General features: G+C 25.5%; 1 protein-coding gene across 1 annotated transcript in view; it reads left to right on the forward strand.

Annotated features, from left to right (window-relative positions):
- LOC129607163 (uncharacterized) overlaps positions 1 to 24,884 on the forward strand; it is a 51,993-nt gene that overhangs the window by 21,809 nt on the left and 5,300 nt on the right. Inside the window, exon 2 of the mRNA XM_055517924.1 lies at positions 8,943 to 9,085. Within this exon, the coding sequence (XP_055373899.1) occupies positions 8,943 to 9,085 (143 nt within the window). The remainder of the gene's footprint in view (positions 1 to 8,942; positions 9,086 to 24,884) is intronic.

Here is a 24,884-nt window from a genome sequence, read left to right on the forward strand (position 1 = left end):
ATTATATGCTGACCACATAAAATTTTTTGTGCATACTCGTATTTGACCAAACAGGATATTCACTTTTTTAGCATAACCTTGGTTATGGACGCCTAATTAAATATATCAAGAAAAAATTTAGTAATTTACATATTTTTTTTTTGAAAATCATCTATGGCTTCTATGTGTATAAGTGTGTATACCTGCAATTAAAGAAACAATAAATTATAAATGTAATTTTGATTAGAAAAATTTTTAACATTGTGTAAGAATATTTTACATTATGGACAAAAATAAGAAACTTTAAGTTATTAAAATTTTTCCTCTTCAGGAAAAAAAACCATTTGATTTATTACGACTTCAGCTTTCTTCGCAATTTCATCTTCATGTTTTTGTTTTAAATGTTGTACTTGGGTTTTAATTGTTTGCCTTTTCGTGTAGAGAAACGAAATAAAAAAAAAGGTAAATTTTTTTTTTAATTTCCATTTAAAGAAGTTTAGAAAACAAAGTTTTTTTTTATGGACTATGAAAAGTAGAAAAAATGGCTAACAGCAATAGAAACGTCAAAATTAATTCAAGGTATAATGATTATAATTAATAAAACAAAAAATTGTTTTTTTTTTTTTTTTAAGTTTTAGTACCTTCTCTGTGTATAAATAAGGTAAAATTGTAATAAGGTTTTTCTTTTTTAATTTTTCTTGAGGAATTTCTTATATATACTCGTATAGATATGAAATGCTGTGTTAATTATACAATTAAATATTTTTGATATACAATACCCTAAGGAAAAATAGAATATATTAAAATAACATAATTATTATTTATGAAACAGAGTACGGTAGTTGGACTAGAATATTAGAAATTTAAATTCAAAGAGAATCTTTTTAATTATTGAAATAATCCGCCCGGTTCTCTTAATTTTCTAATAATAAACCTCTCCATTTAAGAGGATCTTTTGTTTGTTCTCTTTTAGTGCGTACAAAAACCTTTGAATACATTACTCTTATTTTCTTTACTTTTGCAAGTGGAGAGAGAGAGAGAGCAATTAACACAAATTTGGAATACTGCAATTGAATAAATGAGATGAAACTGTAAATCGAAAAAAATTTGCGCTTCTTTGTTGAATTGGACTTGAACAGTTCTTAAACAATACCTGAGCAATACCTTTAAATTTGAAATACACAAAGCTTATTTATTCCATTTTTCTCCGTCGACACCCTTCGAGAAAGAAAGCTCAAATTCTATACACAAATCGACTTTTGGTATTAAAACTTATTTTTTTAGAAGAAATTTTTTTTCTAGCCCCATTTCCTTGCTCTATATAGCCTTTCGAGTTATCGCCTCCCAAAATTCTTAAAATTTGACAGTATCTTATACTACCGAAATTACATGCTTTTCGAAATTTCTAAAAAAGTGAAAATGTAACGGTAATTGCCATGCCATTAAAATATGTAATCCGCTAATTAAACTGTCCAATTCAACCATAATGTTAACACGTCTTTGAATTTTTTTCCTTTTGCTCATCCGAAATGTATGCAATGAATTGATATATTTAGGTATGTGAATACAGGTAATTTAAATAATGTCGTAGACTCTTTGCAAAATCAATATATTTGTTGATTAGAGGAAAAGTGTTACTTTACAAACCAATAATTGGTTCGATCTCACTTTTTTATTTTATTCCTAATTTATTATTGGTAAATAAGCCAATAATTGGTTCGATCTCACTTTTTTATTTTATCCCTAATTTATTATTGGTAAATAAGAGATAAAATTGTATCACAAGATTATGAGTAATTCTTCTGTGAACTTTTATGATAATTTTCGAATACCGTCAACTTTTTCAATTGACATTTCTATATTTATTCACAATATAATAATAAACAGGTGGGTAATTCCGTTATGTAGATTTTAATCTATTACTTATGTTGTTATCCCCCTGTTGTTATTTTTTCAAAACAATTTAAAATAATCCGTTAATTTTTTCAAGGTTACCTTTTTTTAAAAATTATATAAAATTATATTTTATTATTTAGAAATTATTTAGAAATTATTTAGAAATTGTATAAAATTTTATTTTAAACTTTTAATTGAAAAAGTTATAAAAAATATAAGAACTTTTTATAAAATGTTTTTTCTTATTGTGTAACAAAAGATTTTAACGATCTAAAATTAAAAATTTAAGGTTGAATAAAAGAAAGTTTTTAATTTTAATGAATAGTTTTTTTTTCTGAAAAAAATATTTTATAATGTAAAATAAATAAAATAAAGTTTTTGTTTTTAAATTTAAATTTTTAAAATTCATTTCCAAAATAATATTTTTTATTATTGTGAATTATAAAAAAAAGAAATTTAAATTAGATATGATTGAAGTTAATTTAATCAATGGCAGGCAATGGTGAAAAATGGAAATTTTGAGGCCAAGAGAGTTTTTTTTCCTCAAGGTATGAAAATTAATTTAACAGAACAAATTTGGAAGGTGATGTTTTAACATTTACTTTATTAATTGACATGACGGTATTTGTATAATCAGTGCAGCTTGAAAATTGTAAAATTATGACAAATTATTCAATGAGGCTTTTTTCGTTTTTTCCCTTCTCACACCGAACTGTATAGGATCCTTTGCGATTCCCATCCCCACATAGCCTCCTCATAAATTGCTGTATAGTACCCTCCTTAAATCGCGAGACTTTCATCGGAGTCACAAAACTGCTATCGAAACATTTCAGTCGTAGACGAGCAACCACCTGGCATTTGCACAATAAGTGGTCTAACGTAATTTTCATCGAGCACATCCACTAATAGTCTGAAATCTGGCTAAACAAGTGCTGACAATTTTTCAATTTTTTTTGCAAACGAAGAAAGCTAAAAAACGAGCACTAATATTAAGAGCTCTCTAAATATTTTATATATGTAATTATTTTAATTAAAATTGAAGCAGAAACGTTATTTTTTAACTTGTTGCTAATGTCTTTTAATTGCGGAGGACGGGATAGTTTTTAAAATAACTCATATAAAATATCATTAACAAGTTTTTTTTCATAATTAATTACAATATGAAGAAAATGTATGTTGTATATTGTGTTCTTTGATCTCGGTTTGAATATGAAAGCACCCACATATAATTGCTTACATTGACTAAATTCCATAGAATTTTATATATGGCATTTTAATTTACAAAATATGATGATTTTGTGAATATGTATATGTTACTTGATGACATTATAACAGCTTAATATTTATTTATATTATTATTGTGATGATACATGAAAATGCTGTACATACAGATGTACATATTATATACATATAAATATAAAATCACATCTCCAAATATTAGTCACATACAGTCATATTAAGTTAAGTCCAAATAAACATTAATGTAAAATGAATAAAATATACAAATAATTCTGTGGCAACAAGACAAAGTGGACTAAATTAACTTTGTTAGAAAATCGAGATATAATTAAAGTAGTTGAATATTTCGCATTCAATTCTTAATTATTCATGATTCGGAGCTGTTTCTAAGGTCATTAAAATAATGTTGAAGAAAATACTCCTCGAGAACGGTCGACTTCGGTTTTAAGCAAAAAATAATGAAATACAAGCAGAATATAATGAAACAATTTGATAAAATTTAATTAACTCCGTCTAATTTTATTATTCTAAATCACTATTTGGAGCTTAGACAATTTTCTCTAATTGCCACACATAAAATGCTTAATATTTTTCTTCCTTATAGCTTAGTTAGAATGTATAGGTAATTATTACTTATATATAGGCATATATATTTTTCTTTTTATTCTTTTTCCGGTCCGTCTTAATGTAGAACATGTATTATATATTCATAAAATGGCACACAATCATAATTAAACAATTTGATATGTTCCAGCATAAAATATAATATAATGATGTATAATAAAAGATAATTAAAAAAATAAAGAGGATTTAATACATCAAACCGAAAGCTTTCCATGTCAAAAAGAGAAAAAATTTCTAAAAGTAAAAACGATCCTGTAATATTTAATGGTTTAAGTAATTCCAAAATGTTTGAATTGTAAATGATATGGGGATGCAATAATTATACTATCATTGTAGGGCAAATTTAATTATAACAATGAAAAGAATTCTTTGTGTCCTGTTTCTTGGAAAGTTTTTCATTAAAGAAACTTATTATTATGTCCAACTAAAAAATCTCTTTTCAATTCCGTCGTGGCATTAAAATTTTGCGCGTAAATTATGAATTTTACAATTGCAATACAAATTCACTCCGTTTTTTGAGTTTTTGAAAAGACTTTGCTTCGTCATTTGAATTTAAGCGGATCTAAACTTAACCGCCTAAAATTTAATCTCAATATTTTTCATGAACGGGAACTAAATTTTATATTTTTCCATTTTCTGTAGCTAAACCATATACACCATTCCAAGGTGAATACAATGCGGTATCGTTGTTCGGATTACCATCGCTCTTTCATAATAAAGCTCGTCTTCTTCTTTAGTTCTATAATTTGATTATGATTTAAATTATCCTGAAAAATTTAATGGATTGCATTTAAAATTAAGAAGTTAAAATAATTTTAATAATTTTAAATAATAATATTTTTAAAATCTGACAAGAGCCTTTGAAATTGCAAAAATTTTACAAATAAAAAAATTATTTTTAAAAAATTTTGTGCTGATTAATACAACCTTCTTTTAACCATAACTTGTTTTTATATTTACTCTACTTCTTCACGAATTCCACGTAATTCTATGGCCAAGTTTGTTTAACGTAAAAAACTCTATGGTTACATGAATAGAAGAGAATGATTAATTTTATTCTAAAAAAACATATTATGATCTTAATTACCGAGACATCTTTTTACGTTTCCATTTTCTCTACATAAATATAGAGCATCAGCCACATATCTTCTTCAAAATTAATGGTTATATTACAATTCTAGTGATTTATGATCCAAGAATATGGTCTTCTTATTTATTATTTTGAAGATTTTTTCTGACACATGACTTTCTTTTCGTATATGTCGGTCGTGCATATTTGTAATCTCTTTTTTTTTTAAGTATATAATAAAAATTTATTAAGGTGACTATAAAGAAACATTTTCAATATGGTAGGGACCTATTCAACAGTTCATTGAATTTTTTTTGTGAAATTCGACCCGCTTACCTAAAAAAAGATTTTGTTTGTGGTCAATTCAGTATTGATTAACTACAGGCAGACTTTTTGTCTGTGTACATTTCAACACCTGTGAGGTAATTTTTTTGGAATTTTTGGGGATGAACGTAATTTTTTAAGAATAATTGAAATTAGTTTTCATTCTTATCGTATTGCTGGTGTCTTTTATACAATCTTTTTATTTATTGATTTTCGAATTCACATTAATCTAGTCGCACATTTTAATGTCTTTAATCTAGGCACACCTTTCACATTATGTAGGCATATTCTATGACATGGGATTTCAGAATTAAACGCAGATATCGAATATTTTGAATAAAATTTATGGTTAAGCATAAAAATTTTTAAATTCTTTCTAAATCTTAAAGATTTGAAATCTCATTTCAAATCCTTGTAAATTTAATAATAATAATAATAAACATTAAAAAAAATCAATACAATAAATTTATCAGTTTTATCCTTTTATCCTTTTTTGTTATAAACTTTTAGAATCACCTTTTTTTAATTGAATTTTTTTATGATAATTTAATATAGCCATAGCACAATAGAATAAAATTTTATTTGATTAACTCAAACTTAGCATAATTTTATTCTTATGTCTAGAATTAAATAAAGTCTAGAGTTGTGAATTGAAAAGTCCTGACATTATGAATAGTACTTTTATATGTATACATATATATTTGCATATGTAAGCTTTAAAACAGATTTAATAAAAAAATATAAATGAATTAAATTTGATTTTTTATTCTTCAGTAGAAGAGCGCATAGTTTGTATGTATTGGTATATGAAATGAAGGTCATCGCATATATGAAGACTTCCTACGAAGGAAATGAATAAAATATAAATAAATTACTAATAATCTATAAATAAAATTTAGCACAATCTAGTTAACGTGGAACACTCGCATGAACATCCTTCGCATATAAACAATGTATGTATTGCAGACTGTAGAGTCCATAGATTGAATTATATGTAGATATTTGAAAATCTGTGGACTATAAAATAGGCATCATTTCATTGGATGATTTTTTGTATCTGATGAACACATTTAATTTAATATATTTTTAATTTGATTATACAGTAGACAAGAACAACTCCCATATTAAAGAAGATAAAATGAAATAAAGAATAAAAGTAGAATTTATTTTTTAAGTCAATAATATTTTTTTTTGGAAATGCTGTCAAAATTTTGTAATTTTTAAAGTGTTATACAATTATTTTTCTCCTTTAAATCCTAAAAATATACACAAGAAATTCAAAAAGTTTTGTCAGGCTTAATAAAATAAAAAAGATTTGCAAAATAAACAACTTAATGGAGAATAGAAATCTATGTAAAAATTTTTTAAATCTCGTAATTCCAAATACAGATTGTCATAAATTTTCATTTTGAATATTTAAACCTTACAATAATTTGGAAAAGGACCGTAATAAAAATAATTTTTAATACATATTCTTTCTCTATTTCACATAGAAGAAATTTTCAATTTCAATTGTTATTTAGACGTTCAAAACGTAGCTATAGTTAAAATCGCCACCATTTAATGAGAAAACAGAAGCGATGGTTAGTAGAGAGATTAGAGTGTATTATAGTGTGAAAGTACAATAAAATACCAAAAGAAATTGTGATATAATATTAAATTACTAAATAAATTATAGCATATAATATAAAAAATAATTTAAATTACTAGAGTGTGTCGCCCTAAGAGCACTTTTACAAAGACCAAGATCACATAGAATTACAATTGGAATATTCTAGTCGTCGGTCTCAAGCTATTGTAAACAACATTCCCCGAGAGAAGTTGATGAAAAAAAAAAACAATATAAGAGATCATTTCACGACAGCGCAACATACCAGATCAATGATCGGCTATTAATGACAGCTTATCTCTATAGGAGAGAAACCTGAGAAAATTATTGTTTGAGAATCGCTCAAATATGTAGAAATTGTCAAATCACTTTGTTTATTTGTCAAGTCATAATTTTACAAAAAATATTAAATTTGTATCTTTAAAAGATTACAATATATGTGTGCATACATTGTAATTGTATGCATATTACAAGCAAGCATACTGCTTCCTTCCACCCCTATGATAATTTATCCATGGAACTTTCCTGTATTTACATATTTCAAGAGGATTTCGTAAAAACTTTTGAAAAATAATGTCAGACAGCATAACGATGATCCTAATAAATCAATCGTATTCAAATCAACGCCATTTGTCCCAAATAAATCGTATCGGACATGTTTTGGTATTGAAGCTTTAATTTGCAAAAATCCTGTCAATTTTTCCTGTACGGAAACCTTCTACAACTATTATTATCTTTCTTACAATTAAAAATAATTCAATCGATTTTAAAAATAATTTTTATTGTATTTTCCCAGAAATATTTACAAAAGTTTTAAGTAGATAAGTTTTTTAACTCTAAGACGCCGTATTACTAAACAATTACAGTCTAACTTTACATTATAATGCATGTAATGAGAGAAAATCTTTTACAAATTTAAAAATAATTTTATTTTAAAAAATTCTTATACTGATGGTAAATGCAGGGCATTAGCATTAATCACTTAATACAAAAAGTTCAACTCTCTCTTTTTCGAAATTGTTGTTGTAAATAATTTTATGTGTTTATTATGGGTAGGTACATTGAATGTTTAATGTTGTTTATACTTACATATAAGTGCTTAAAAATAGAATGCACTTAATTTTAAGTGCATTTTTCAATTCAATAACCTTCTATAAAGTAACAGCATTAATAACAGAAAAAAAGGTTATTATTTTAGATAATGCACTTTGATGAAGTTTTCAAATTAAGTTTTCGTTGTTTTTTTTCAATTCAGTTTTACTTGATTTTAAATATGTTTTGACTTTTATTAAATATTTATTAAGCAGAAAACTTTTTTGTAATGCTTACAAGTGCTTTGTTTTTTAATACTTATACGATAATTTTAAATATTCGATTGTGGAAATTATTTTCCAATCAAATAATTATGGAAAACAATGAACTTGAATTAAAACCGAAAAATTATTTGTAATCTAACACATGTCTTTTATAAAATAATTTAAAATTATTTAAATATTGCATACTTATAGGAGAACGTCGAAAAATAAAGAAGTGTTGGTTGTAAGTTTGACAGTCAACTAGATGAGTTAAAACTTAAAACAATAGATTTTGCAAGAAGCGGGTCTTTGCCTTAGTTAAAAAGAAATAAGTTGCCGAAAATTCAATATTATCTAATAGCAGAAGGCGATAATTCGATAGGGGCAGTACATTGAAGTAAATTACGAAATTAATAATGGCGCTATATTTATTAATGTAGTTAATGTACGCTTGTGGAGAAAACTACGATCAATTTAAAAAACCATTTTACAATTATGACATATGCCTGTGCTTCAACATGGTTGAGTTGGAGAGCCGCTATACTTCTTTCTTTGCTGGATTCTAAAAATATTTTTTCTCGTTTCGAAAGGAGGGAAGAGGACAGATAGAGAATTTTGTTTTTAAGAAATAATTATCTTGCTCAGAAATTTTTTTGTACAAAAGAAAGGCCTTGTCGTTAATTATCTGGACGTTAGAATAAATTTTTTTTTGCAAAATTGAGAAAAACAATTGAAACATCGGGCGGCTGGACATTAAATTGAAATCCACCTTAACAAATACCTTTTTTCTAAATTTGTTGGAAACGTGTTAAGAATTTTCCCGATTCCTTATATTTTTTCCACTTATGTTTTATAAAAATATTAAAGCATAATTAAATTTGTACATTATTTTTTTTTTTGATTCTAGGGTATTTAAAAAGGGAATGGCATGTTTTAATACATACACACAGAAATGTTTATCAGAGGATAGAAAAGCCCTGTATGAAAACACAATTTCAGGTGCAAAGAAATTCGAAAATAAACTATGTGATGATAAAAGGTTTCAAGCAGGTGAGTAAAATTTTCTACTTATTTTGTGCAAATAAAATTAATGTATGTATGTGTGTGTGGGTTGAAATAATTTGTATGTGAATGAGTGTAATTCAACTATTTTTATGTTGATCAATTTTTCTTGCAATATCTAATGTAAAATGTGTAAAATAAAAATTATTTTTATATCTTATAAAAATTGAAGTAATTGCACGCCCGGTACGTGCCTTTTTTTTCTTTTTAATTTCATTCTATCAATTTGATTTGTCTAACAAGCTCATTTTATCAGAATGATAAATGACCTTTAATATTTCATTTTGAATTTTTCTATTACCCGTACATTTGTTCTTGTGAATAAATATTTTTATTGTGAAAAATTGTTGATTCATTCCTTGCATTTGGTAAATAACAAAATTGTTTCCATTTATTTCTGTTCAAGTTTTTAGTTTGTTTAGTCCAGGTCTTTGTTTCCATAATTATTATTGATTGTTTTAAAATTTCAGTGAATTTTAGAGAAAAATAAAAAAAAAAACGATTTCAGAATTGTTTAATTAGAGTTTATACGAGTAATTTTCTCTTTCGAAAATTCAATTAGAATTTTCATAATAAGCCACATAATGGTTTTCATAATGGTTGCGGCATTAATTGCATGGTCAAAAAATCGTTAATTAAAATTCATTTTAAAATATTGTTACTTGTTATACTAACTGTTGTTATTTTAATTGTTTTCTATGACATTTTTTTTAAACGACATTTCTTCAACTTATGAAATGTACAATTTAGATTAAAGTGATGCTGAATGAAAATTTTTGAAGAAATCGCGGATTTTGCAGAAGATAAAGTCACTCTGAGTTATTTAGATTAAAATATAGAGCATACTGAGTAATTGTTTGTAGGTTTCGGGCATATAATATGAGAAGCTTAGTTTTGCTCTCATGTACTCGTACTTAAGCTTTACTTAGAAGTTTAGCTTTAGTCTGATAACTTTTAATAATGCGAGTCATATGGTTCGGCCTATGTAACATTTTATATGAAATTGTTGTTGATATGCGATCTAATTTTTAAAAATGGTATAATCCTATATTACATTTGTTTAATATGAGCAAATATAAGCTTAATTTGCCAATTTTCCTTATTGACAGCGGAAATGCTATATTATAATTGTGCTGCCCACATTGGATTTCAAAATTTTTTCTTTTCCAAAACAACAATATTAAAAATGCATGCATTTTTAGAATAACCATTTTTTTTTCAACTTAACTCTTATCTATGCTTTTATTTAATTTCCGGTTTTTATAATTTCCGGAATAAGCATTTGTATTTATTTTTTCTGAAAAAAAAGTAATGAATTTTTAATTTTTATAAGAAATTTGTTTCAATTTTGCCTTTTTATTTATTCAAATATTTCAAAGTATATCCTTTTTTTTTTAATAGATGTGCAATTTGCTACTGAAAAATTGTTATTATAATTCTTAAGGTAAACGGCAATTTTTGGATAATTCAAAAAGGTTTGTCTTTAATTCCATTAGAAAAGTAAGAAATTCTTAAAATTGACTATTTCAATTTGAAATACTTAAATCGAAAATTTTTATTTATTTTAAGAGTTTTAGAAATTCTTACTCAAATAAAAGATGATTTAGGCTGTGTACCTTTGTAATTTATTATAGAGTTGTGATGGTTGTATTTATTGTATATCCGAAAAATGGACAATCTTATAAAACAATTAAATTTTTTAAAGAAATTCTAGATTTTATCTAGATCTACTTCAGAACAAAAAACTTTATATAATAAAAATGGCCGTTGTAATTACCGTTATGTTAGACCTGCTTTTCTCATTTTTGACACCATCTTCTTTTAGAAAATAAACAGTAGCGTTCTAAAATTTTAATCATTTCTAGTTATTAGTAAATAATTCAAATGTTTACCTTATTTGGCTTAATCAAATTCGACCATTAACATTTTTCTTTTATTAATTTTTTTGTATCCTAAAAGTATGCAATTTTAAAATACATGTTGATTTATAATGAGAATTATCCAAATAAAAAATTTTTAATAAATTCAGTAAAATGTGCAATTTTACAACTAGAATTTCTTAGGCTACTTTCTTTTGAATTTTGAAATAATTTTACAAAATATTTTAATTATTGAATGTTTGAAATATTGAACTAATAACTAAAGTCGATTTGGTATAATACACGTCCCTCCTAGCTTTACTGTAAGCACAATGACAGACACTGAGTAAGAGTATAAAGGTAGAAAGAATATGAAAGTAAGAGAGAGAATTACAAAAAGAAAAGCAGAATTTGTAAAATTTACTAATCCGCCAAATGTTAACTTTAAAAAAATTTTGGAAGAAATAATCTTTTTCGAAAATTGTATACAACCTTGTTTTTTAACTGAAGGAGACAACTGTGTAGGGTGGACTGAATGTATACTTGTATGTGAAGTTTTTTTCATAATAGGAATGAATAAAAATTATAAAGCAATTTTTATCAAATTTTATTTGCAATACTCATAAATTTTTATTAATCTTAAAATAGCTTTTGTATATGTTACGAGACGTAGAAACCGGTTTTTTATTTTTTTTTATTTAACAATTCCTTTTATGTTTATGCTATTCTTTGTGTTTACACAGCAAAAAATATTTTTTGGTTAGATTTTTTTACTGAAAAGTAAAGGAGTGTTTTGAATACCACAAATATTTAAAAAATTTTGGTAGACTTCCATCACTGTTTTTTACTTCATAAATAATATGAATCTCGAAGCTATGATTTTAGAATAAATACTTCATTAATATTAAATTGTTCGACATAGAAATCATAACCACTGAATTCATTAATTATATACAAATAACAATAAAAAGATTTGGTTAAATTAGGTTGACCATATGGTACACATAGATAAGATAGGTCCATTGTGATAGCTTTGGATCTTCATATCTTCACATTAATATGCAACGGCAGAAGCTGCTTATAAAAGAGTTGAGATTTTTGGCATTTAACATTCGCCAGTGATCAGAACTTGTAATCAGCAATATTGAATTAAGTAATTTATATAACAGCTTTAGGAGTTTCGTAATTACAGGAACAAAACATTTAACAGTTTAATATTTTTGTTTCTGTGTATTAAATGCATAAATTTCACATTTTCTCATACATAATAAAAATTTCGATTAATGAAATTAATTTTTTTAATCTAATTTAAGTTTTTTTACCTTTACCATAACTTTAGATTCTCTAAGGATGGGTTTTACGTATATAATTTGTTTTTAATATTTAATTTTTTCGTTCATTTCAACTATACTTTGCAAACTAAAAAAATATTTCCATATCCTTTGAAAAATTCATAAATTTAGGAAATTTACATAATAATTTTGTGTTAATATAAAATTATAGTACGGTCGAAATGGTTAAAGCTTTGATATTTATTAAATATTTATTTGAGATTAAAATTACTCTTGATCTCTTATAATCCAATTAATATTCTTAATTTGAATATTTAAATTATAGTTTTCCAAAAGTTTTAAAATAAAATTTTAGATTAACAGAAAAATCTCGTAAAATATGTTTTAGAAATAATTTGTGATTATAAGGATTTTAATTTTAAGAAAGTCAGATATTACAGGTTTTTGCTAATTTTATTTTGAAAAATTCAAAATTTAATAATAAAATAAGAAAATTTTGGATTCACTCTGCACGGTGAAATCAAAAATTAAGATTGAGCGATCAGTTTTGTGAAGAAATAAATGTTACGCTACTCATCCATACTAAGTTGTATAGGTTGGTGAAGTTGAGAGTGTTATTCATCCACTACGTTATAAGTTCAGAGCGTCATTTGCTCTTAAATCAAATGTTAGAAGCAATTTGCCTTTCGTTATAAATGTCATCTATTCTATAACACAAATTATGACTCATGTGACTCTTGATACTACGAAAAAATAACAAATTTAACTATGAAAAATGTTCACTGTTGCAAGCATAAATTGTAGATTTTAATTATTTTGACAAAAACCTTTGACAGAATAATAAATTGTTGTGTCAAAAACAAAACTTGTTATTCCTAAATTATTTGTTTTACCTTTTCTCATTTCAAGAATAAAAATTATTATTTTTATTTTTCCCATTGGTACTATAATTGAAATAATAAATTTAATCCATTTGAAATTTTATAAGAGCATTAAATCACATTTATTTTTAAAATTGCTCAACATCAATTTTATTTATTTTTATTTAATATTATTAAATTATACACAACTACACATGAATACAAAGTACATATACACATATTGTACACAAGCAAAGGCATATACACATCCACGCTGGGCACACATTATGAATTACAAAGTATAGAATAAGGAATTAAATTCAATGATGATTTACAATGTCATAAGATTTAAAACGTGCTGCCATCTGTTTGTTCTTGAAAAGACTTATTTTTTCAATATTGTATATATTTGAATTGGAGGGAATTTAAAATATTTGCTTAAAAATAAGTTCCTTATTAACAGGAACAAAATTGATTATGAATTTTGTATGACAAAATTTTTAACATTGTTTGCTTAAGGGAAAACCCCTCTATCTCATATTTCTTTTAATTACTGACTAATTTAAATATTTTTTATGTTGGATATAGGGGTCTTACCCATATAAGCCATCGACGTATAATTTTATTTAAAAAGACTTTGAAATTACAATACCCGTACTTAAATATTTAAATATTTGTATATTGCAAGGTGTTTACACATTACTCACACCGATTTCTAGATTTTGCGATTTCGAATTGTTATGGTCGGTATTTGATTTGTTGGCATTTAAAGTGTTTTATGGAAATTGTCCTTAACAATGTTAAACAAATCGAAAATATCGAATTTATTTCTTAATATTCATTAAATATTTGAATTCAATGCTTTTAAAACACTTCAAATTTGCTTTTGCGGTGACCAAGGGTTCTTGTAAATTATCAATTCCAATTTAAAATGGGTATAAAACGGATTTTAAACGAAACAAATTTTATTTATTTGTAATTCTTTTGGGATTTACAAAAAGTGTTTCTTATTTGTTCAAAAATACAAAAAACAAAAACGAAAAGAAATTAGATTTCATTAATTTATCCCAAATCATTTTACCCCTAGTATAATAACGAATTGATGTCACAGGTTATAACTTTAATTGAAAAAGGAAATAAAAATTAATTGAGGTGAAAAAGTTTTCTATTTTTCCAACCATTCTTACAAAATGATCTTTAAAAGTTTTCTTTATTTACTTTTGTATTTTGTAAATAAAAAAAAAAGGTTTATTGAAAATTTTGTTATTTACTTGGGGAATTTGTTTTTGCAAATACACCACAATGCTGGTTCCCTTACCATGCTGGTTTAGAGCTATGATTAATTTAGTTTTAATTTTTAATTTATTAATGTTCTTATTAAGATTTTCAATTATTCTAATAATTTAATCTATTTTTAAAATATACAAATGGCGTTTAATAATCGAATATGGAAATAACACTGTACCAAATTGTGAATCAACAAGAACATTCATTAGCGAGTTTAATAATAGAATTGATTGTGAAATAGTCTAACGAAATTAAGTGATCAAAATATCTCACGCAATAGGGAATTTTTATACTACAGCAATTTATTTTTGCTACGATTGAGACTAAAATTCAATGAAATAAAACAATTGGTGTTATTAACTTAGTGGAAATTTCTTCATACAACTGCAGAACAGATGGATGACGTAATCAAAGAAACTAGTTAAAGGCAGAATTAAAAAATTCTTCTTCTCGAAGTGGACTTGAAGCGGTACCCTATCGCTTTCTAGGCGGACGCTCTACCAACTGAGCTACAAAAGTATAAAGAAATTGCAGACAAAGTGTTCTTCACATTGCCTTATACTGCAATCCACATGATTACTAAGTGTTGTTTACATCGAGATACTACATGCAATCTTCGGTTTGAAACACATAATCACAAGAACTAATATACATATATATAAATGAGTATTGTGCCTATTACACTAATATCCTGAATGTTTATATTATAATAATATACTGACTGTAGATTGTAGATTTGCACAACGGGGGTAATAGTGCACCGCGACTAAGTATAAGGATCTATTGTGCGGCCCCCATCCGAGTGCGGGGCATGCTCTACAACACACGCTCGAGATCCACCCTCCTGATGAACTCAAGCAACTTTTGAGGACCAGAAGACCGGAACTCTGCCACCGTTAGAGCAATATACTGACTGTAGCTGATATTGTTACATTTTCTTTAAGGACTTGGTGTTTTTCCCCAAATTAAATATGAAACTATGAAATATTACTTGTAGAAACCTTAAATTTTATTTTTGTGTGGGTTGAAACGTATGTACTACTTCTGTAGGAAGACGCATGGTCTTGACTATGGTCCACAACAATAGTTTTTAACAATTTTAATTAATAAATTAGAATTAAATTTAATTAATTGCAAACTTACTAGCTACCCTAGTTTCATGTAGCTGCTTCATCAAGGTTTCAATTTACTACCAATTTTACTAGCAAAAAATTAAATGCTGTTATTGAGAAAAACCTTCATCGTCTGTTACATGCAGTAGAAAACCGGATTTTTTATTTCGACCGATATTATTTTTCATTTATTATTTTCTTATATAGTGTAGATTATATACTCTCATTTTCTCTTATTTATTTACATACCTATAAGTATGTGTATGATTGAGCGCAATTTAGGGAAAAAAATTTGAAAAAGAAATCCCATTTCAAAATTAATATTATCTTAAATAACAATTGACTATATAAATGAGAGGCTCGTAATCTGCATAGTTTGTTTAAAATATCAAATAAATTAAAATAAAATAAAAATTATGTTTACAATGTCATCTATACTTTTTTTTATTAAATTTTTAATTTCTTCCTTACCAACCGTATTGCATACAGCAAGCGAGGTCATGTGGCAACACCATATTTCAAATTTTTCCATTTTTACATAAATTTATATCTGCGTATGCTTTATGCGGGAGAGATGGTTTCATTAACTTTCGCTGTATGTCAATTCTGGAACTAGATCATTACTACAGGGTGATATTACGTTTTTGGCTATATTTAAAAAAATTATCAGCGGATTTTCTTCAAATTTTATATTTAAGTTTCGCCTACCTTCAATATATAATTATTAAAACAATGCACCTGTAATTTTTTCATAAATATGAGGACTCGGACAGAGAACTTTTACTAAGGGCAGATTTTACATATATGACCAAAAAGTCAGGAACTATTTGACAACATTTTTTCGAAATTTAATACTTGAACTCTGGTTGTTAACAAAATTAACTAAAAATTTTTCCAGGGATCACCAAAAATGAAACTCTATTGAGAAACTTTTAAGGAAAATTAACTAAAGTCTAACTTCTATTTTCTATATAGAATTCGAACTTAATATTTAAGAGAAATTTTCATAATCTTATGCAACACTTTAACAATGTGGTCGGTTATGTGCTGATTACATCACCGATTTTTTTTTCATATAAATTAGGAAAGGTCAGTTTGTTTGATTGGTTTGAAAATTTTATAAAAAAAAAGGAAATTATAAAATTTCTTAGACGATAAAAGCAAAAAAAAATATTTCTTTATTTTTTGATTAATCGATTCGTTCAACCGATGTATTGAAAACAAATTGTATCTATTTGTATGTATGTATATATACATTTGTGTTTTTTTTTGTCTTGAAAAAACTGTTGATCTGGAAATGGACCGCCAATTTAAATAACGACTTTCCAAGAAATAAAAATATCCTTTTCTAAATTTATTAATCTTTATATAACGATAAATTGGCAAGTATAACTGAGAATTGAGGCTAGGGTTGGGCAGAACATTTTCTTTTTCTTGTAATATTTTATATAAATTATTCGATTTTGTTGGGTCTTAAATAAAGATTGAAAAAAAAAAATGAACAAGAGAAAAAAAATTTATTGTTTTTTTTTTTTTTTTTTTTTGTTAGATTAATGAGATTTAAGAGTACAAACAAACCGAGTAAAGAGAATAAATTTTAAAGAGACGCAACAAAAACGAAAAACGAAAAATATTATGTAAAAAGTTTTAAAAGTTCAAATGAATAAAATTTAAATTGTAGAAAGAAAAAAAAAATAATTGTTATTTTTCTCTCTCTCTCTTTTTTTTTTTATAAAATCAAAATTTAAAATTTTTTCTTAGTCATTTGCAAGTTTTACTCTTTCATCTTTTCATCTTATAGAAAGTTTTAATTAAAATGTTAGAAAAATGAAGTTTCAAAGATCATATAAAAACTTTTAAAAATTCATCTTAATTGGATGAAATTTAAAAATTCATTAAGAATTCATTAAAGATTGTTGCTGTCAAATATACAAAATGTTGGAAATCAAACCAAAATTTTAAAACTTAATAAGCCTATGAATTTTCTTAAAATTTAGTTATTATCAAATGCTTCAATAAATATAATTAGAAATTCAGATCAGATACCCATCACAAACCCATCGAAAACAAAAGAGAGTAAATCGGAAACAAAGAGCAAAAGTTCGTTTTATAAGAGTTTTAATAAAACTGGCGAGTGACAAGAGCATCTCTATGTGAACTAAAATTATTATAACTGCAAATAATGTCTTCTTAAAACTTCCCTTAAAGTACGCCCTTGAAACTTCCAAAATGGAATCAGGTACAGGAAAAAATTTAATTATTCTATACGTTCTATATAATTTTCTACAACAAAAAACCAGAGAATTTCAGAAATTTTCAGTGTATTTCCTTGAATTAAGGGAAAAGGGGTGTGAAAAAAAGTCACAATTTTCGGTAAGTGTTTTGAAAACAATTATTTTTTTTGTCTATTTATACTAAAAACATATTCCCATATACAATATACAAACTCATATTATATGAAATCATTCATTCTTTTAAATTTTGCACACATACACACATTGTATATGTGCAATTTTGTGGTATTATTGTATTCTCGTAAAAACTTTACGCTAAACGCCCAACAGGATGTGTCATAGTCATAGCAAAGTTACATTACTGTATATCTATTATAGATATCTGTCAAGCTAAGGTGCCTGATTACATTTAATTATGTGTATAAAATGTTTATATAATGTTGTATGTAATGTTTAATAATGGAAATGTGCGTTCTTCTTTCATCTCCTTACATACATATACTATGTTTGTTTGACATTATGTATGCGTAATGAAAATTTTTTTAACCTACATCCGATGTATAAAAAGTTTGAAAAAGAAAAAGACAAAATATTTATTTGTAAAAAATTGATTTTCTGTTATTTGCTACAGGTGTATTGTGTTACAGCACAAGTTTTGTTTATGTTGTGCGCCTTTATAAAGTATAAAATGAAATTTTTGTTTAATTATGGGTGCTGCTAAACCGCATCATAATATATTCCTTTTAGGCATAATTTCAAATAAGATGTCGCCTTAAAATTTCCTTTTGCTATGTAGAAATTTGTATGTTTGCTTTTCTCTTTCATAACACCGTTTTTCTATTAAACAAATATAAGGATGTTGTAGAGAAATTTGAATTCATAAGTGAAATGAAATCACGCTGTACCAGTGAACTATATGAAAATTTGACAAATTATATACATATATAATTAATTAACTGTGTATATAAGGAACACCATATAAGAAGAGCCTCCACTAGGTATAATTATGTCTCAGTAATTAATTCTTACTATTTTTTAATGTCAGCTGATTTTACACTTCATTGAAATAATCTCTTTGACATATGTATGAAAACTTTGACATACGTCAAACGTAATGAAAATTTTAAATGAGTTCATAATAATTGTGACGCACTTTCCAGTAGTATAAATTTGAAGAAGAATGAGAAGAAAATTTCCCTCCTTCTTAGATGAGCTGTTGTCGGGCCTAATTTAATAATAATTTAAAACTAAGGGAATATTTCTTGTTATCAGCTCATACTTGCACTCTCTTTGATTGGATATACATAGGTCTCTTTCTTAGGAGAAAATTATATCAAGTTTGTATTTTAAATTCAATGTCAATTCAATGTAGTATAAATGTCGTTTCGAATTGAAAGAGTTGACATTTTGGACAAATATAAATTTTAGGGTACTATGTTGGATGAAATCGCCCAAATTTTATTAATGGCTAGCAAATGAACTGTCAAAATTTTCGAATTTGAGATTATAATAATGCCATTGTTGATATTTTGGTATTTGCAACAACATTTTGGATCTATAACAAATTAAATTATTCGTCAAGTCTTTTCAATTTTGCTTACGCGTTCTCTTCGCTGATCATGATAATGCTGCAATTTACTTCTTGAGGTACACGTACGAAAAAAGAGACTACTATAAAAAAAATTGAATAAAATGATTTTTCAAGATTCTTCTTCCTTTAACATTTTGAACTAGTTAATTGTGCGATTGCTATTTATAACCAGAATCTATGAGCTTGTTCGCGTATAAGAAGTGGTCAAGTAATCGGAATATTTTCAATAATTCTTAAATTTATCATTTTTAGTGTGCTCTAAATTTAAATTTACATAAAACTTAAAATCCTATTGTGAATATTAAAACTAGTGACACTATTTTTGTTGTTACATCAAATTTTCTTTCATGCTATTTAGGACGAATATATGATTAAATTCATTCAATATTGATAAAATACTCTATTGAATAAAACTTTTCAATAGAATAGTAATGAGTGTAGAATAATATTGAATAGGACAATAACGTATAATTGAATATAATTGTCTATTGTACAAAAGAATTTTTTGCCATGGACGACAAAACTAACAATTTCTAGTAAAAAAATAAACTAAGTATTTGTATATACTTATACATACATACATGATTATCGGGTATATGGTCAAGGAGTTCACATTAAAATTCTTTAGAGATCTTTAATGTTCTAAAAATTATTTAAATTTATTTTTGTTTTTTTTTGATTTGAGGGGCTAAGATTGATCAATTTTAATATTTATTTTGATTTAATTAATTTGTATTGTTTGAGTTATGAATAATTGGAATAAAAATTTGTAAAGAATGTTTGAGAAGATTATAGAAATATTTCAGGAAAATTATATAATGAAAAAGAATCAGATGAGAAACCTCAAGGTTCTCCCAAACACAGCTTTGCCGATTTAAGGAACACTTCACGAAGTTGGGTTTGCAGATTGAGAGCACCTTATATTTTTAAGAAGAGGTGGGAGAGATCTTACTTCTTCCTATAGGGGCACCTGAAGCGCTTCATTTTTATGATCGAAGAGCTGTTGATTCATTCAAGACATTCGAAATTATCAGAAGAGTTAATTTTGAGGGAATGCTCAAGCTAAGATATGTTTGACTTAAGCCGCTCTTGTGGCGATACTATAAGTACTTTCATGGATTCTGCCTAATATTCCGAATTTACAATGTGCCTTATTTAATGTAAATATTTTCAATGGTTATTTTAACTGCCAATATTGATAATTTATTTAAATTAGACTAAGGCTGTCTATAACTAACTTTTCTGAATGCTACTTTAATAGAGCATAAATTATTCCTATACGTTTACCTTTTAAAATTTATAGTCAATTACATTAAGAATTTCCGCATATTTAATGAAAATAGTTATTATATAATTACTTTATATACGAATTAAGTTTAATAAAGAAATATTAATATGGTAAATTAATCTTTTTAGATCCCTTGGGTCTTAATGAACATTAAAATATTTTATGTAGAAGTAGTTTTGTTGCGTGTGATAAAAATTGTAATAAATATCGCTTCTATTTTAGACCAATAATTTTTAATAACTAAGAATTCAATTGAAATTTATACTCTAATGTTGGATTTTTTAAAAGTTATTCTACTCATAAATTTAGAATAAGAGTAAAGAATTTCGAAATGTTAAATGACTGCGAATTATTTGTGTATATTATAATTTATAAGATGTAGAATATTTTGCTTGTAGCATTTTGGTATGGTGTGTTCTTTACAGAGTAATTAAAAATTTATGCAAAATATTTTTCTAACAAGGCTTAAAATAACAAAGTAATCAAATAAAAAATATAACAATAAAAATAAGTACTTTTTGTTTTTATGAGTTTAAAAAATTCTTTTGCAAATTTTTTATTAAAAATTTTAAATTGTTTTAAGCAAGTGAAATGCTTCCGATTGTTATACTTTAAGTAATTTCAGTGTTACAATGTTTTCTTTAGGAATTCAGTTTGTGTTTTTTCAGTTAATGAAAATTTTGGTCAGGATGTTTAATTGTTTTAATTAATGAAATATTTAAAAAGTTATGCCTACTTGTTTGTACCCGTTCGAACGCATTTTCGAAGAGTATTACAAATTTGCCTTGCCGCGAGAAAAAAAATATAAAGTCTAAGATAAAAACATAACTGCATATTTTTTATCAGAGTCAAATTCTAAGTCGATTTAACCATGTCTATTCATCTGCCCACCTAATGATCTGTCCAAATAACGATAATTGAGCTATAAGCTGACCAAATTTTCAAAAATGATTTGTAATTGTAAATACCGGATACCCATTTAAATTGGATGTAATCGAATAGTAGTTCAGGTAGCTGTCCTACAACTTCAAAATTTCTTTGTCTATATATGTGCGACAAAAGACTTTGCAATGTAAAAATTAATAGGGTAATACGGCAACTATTATTTTTGTACAAAGGTATATGTTAGAAAGATATTATAAATTCGCCACTTCGTATGTAATTTAAGTCATAGTCTATCCCTTAATCATATATTGCATATTTGTTTGCCTATAGAATATCTTTGATCATAGGTATGTATTTCATACCGGCATGATTCGTAAACTCTGTTCCTTTTCTATATTTTCATAACTGTTATCAATAAAAGTGCCGTTTCTTCATTGGCATTCAAGTAAGGTGAATTCACAAATTCAATATCAATTTAATGTTTAAGAAAAGACAGCTTACTTTAGGTGTTATAACAGAAGAAAGTGGCACCAAACTAACTTTTTACCTGTGAAATAAAATGTTAATTTTGGAATAATCTGGTAACACTGTCACATACATTAGCGGAAATAATAGAACACGTAATTATTATACGCCTTATTCTAGATATGCATACGTTAAGAATAATAATATCATACAATATAAATAAATATATACACGTACGTACAGGTGTCGTTAAACGTTATTTAATGGGATAAAATAATGTATACAGCTACTTAATAGCAACAATCTTAATTTTTTTTTGCTAATCGGCTTACATTAATATTTATTTATATTATAGCCTAAAAGTATGCACACAAAATTTGATGTTCTCTTAATTTTATGAACAATAACAATAACAGTAACAATAACAGTAACACAACAATGAAATATTTTTGTTGTCTTGTTCTTGGAGCGAAAATTTTTCGTATACTTTTTTTTTTGTTTTTCTTACCTATTTAATTCTATCTTTCAGGTAAATTAATTATAAATTAATTATATTACATACTATGTAGCGCAAAATTTAAAGGAAAAATAAAATTTAATTTCTGTATAAATCTTCTTATTCAAAGTGAAAAGATAGACAATATATTTGCGTATATGTGTTTGACATGGAAAATTTATTATTCAACTTTTGTATAATAATTAAATGTGTTAATAATTGAGTATAAAATAAATTATAATAAAAATTATCTTTTAGAGCTTTTTATTACAAAATTTGTGTAAATCTTATTAAAATTAATTTCTTTTGAACTTTTATTCTAAATAATTTATATACAAATTATGTAAAAATATTTAAGAAAAATATTTTATTTCTGTAAAAATAAAATTACTTATGAAATATAGCAATAAATTCTATTTTATTACACCGAAATAAAAATAGTTGCGGGAACAAATTCTGCATTGAAAACTTTTCTTAAAAAATGTACTCTTACAACTAACCCAGAGTTCTTCAAAAAACGTTAATTAATTTTTAATTTATAAAAAGGATTACATTAATATCAACATCATTTGTAAAGGCAATATTCTGTCATTTCTGTCAAATTAACGACATTGAAATGTCAAAAATCAAATTAATTATTAATTTTCTTGTTATTGTGTAGCTATTTAAATAAAGTTAGGTTAGAGAAATGGTTTGTAAAAAAACACTTTTGTCTTGAACAAGTGAAAATTCTTGTTATTGGAGTAGGAGAAGGGCGAGGGGTTGTAGGTAGAAAAAATTTTTCTTCTAGGAGAATAAATTATTTATTATAGTTTATAGAATTTGCTAAAATTTCAGACTCTTAAAAGTTGCCGTATAGAAAAAAACAACGATACCAAAAATTTGCAAGAAGAGACGTGTATTAGGTAACGGTTAATTTCAACGGCCATTTTGCCTTTTTATTTTTAATTATTCTGTGCCGTAGTAATACAAGCATGTTGCTACCTTTCATGGTTTTACGGAATTCAAAAAATGTTTGTGATTTCGTTACAATTAATAATCGAAAACTGGTATTTTTAGCTCTTACCGCATAGAGTTGGTAAAACTTTTATAGGATGAGGGAGGAGGATACGTAAATTTTTTTCTAAAGAAATAAGTTTCTACAAAGAATGTAAATGTTTTGTAAACAGACGCACGGACAAACGAGCGGAGGTACTGACAAACAGAGCAGCACCTACAAGCACTTTTTTCATATATTATTTGGAATTATACTAAAAAGAATATTCAGCGATTGACAAAATTTTGCCATTACCCAAAAGTATAGTTGGATTTAATTTTTTTTTCTTGAATATTAAATTTTGCGGGAAAATTTAAAAAATAATTTTTATTCTAATTAATATTTTCATTCCAAATGAATGATTAAGCTAATGAAGCGTATAATTAAATAATTTGTTTTTTTTTTTTTTTAATTTGTATTTTATTTTAAGAAATTTCCAATTAAAACTGCTTATTTTAATTAGTTTGTCTAAAATAGTGTATAACCCATAGTTTTTTTCACTTGATTAAATTATCAAGCGTAATTTATAGCAAGTGACAATTGTAGCATTCAATAAAATTAAAGAGGAGTGGTTGAAAGCATATTATTATGCATGTATACATTATTGTTATAAATACAAACAAATATTTGCTTCTTTATGTCAATGTGTTTGTGTAAAATATAAAAGTTTCATAATAAATCACAATAATAATTTTTTTTTTACACAGATTATAAAATGCAAATTGCAAATGATAAATTTTTTTATATGTAATAAAAATTTCAAAAAAATTACAAAACTAAAAACACACAAATTACCAGGATCATAAATAAATGAAACAAAAAAAAAATGAAGATAATTATTGTAATAAAATTAATACCCTTACAGAATAAAATTATTTTCAGAGGATTCTGTTAATGTGTTTGTTTTATTATGTTTATTCCGACCCCGCATCCCGTTGTTTTTGTATATTTTTAATAAATTTTTCATCCTTACATTTTTATTTTGTTAGTTTTCAAAATAATATGCTTATATTGTATACACAGTAGTGGAATATGGAGTGTTTTTAATAATCTGGATTTAAAAACACCCTATAAATTGACCCTATTGAATTCCTATAGTGCTCGATCTGGAAATTTGACATAATTAAGGATTTAGAAATTCAATAAAATTATATTTATTTTAAAATGGTTTTGGTGGTACAATTTCAAAAAACTTAAAGATTTTATCAAAAACCTATATTCTGCCACTGTATATACATTTTTCATCTACATATTTTACATTTTACATGACATTCTTTCGTTTACCGTAAATATGATTATCCTTGAACTTAATAAACAGTTTTTCCCTCTTGAAATTTTACCTAACTACTATATTCTATGATGGATATATATTTATAGTCTAT

This window comes from Condylostylus longicornis, unplaced genomic scaffold (genome assembly GCF_029603195.1).
Source record: "Condylostylus longicornis isolate FDR11 unplaced genomic scaffold, ASM2960319v2 ptg000026l, whole genome shotgun sequence".
Lineage (NCBI taxonomy): Eukaryota > Metazoa > Arthropoda > Insecta > Diptera > Dolichopodidae > Condylostylus > Condylostylus longicornis.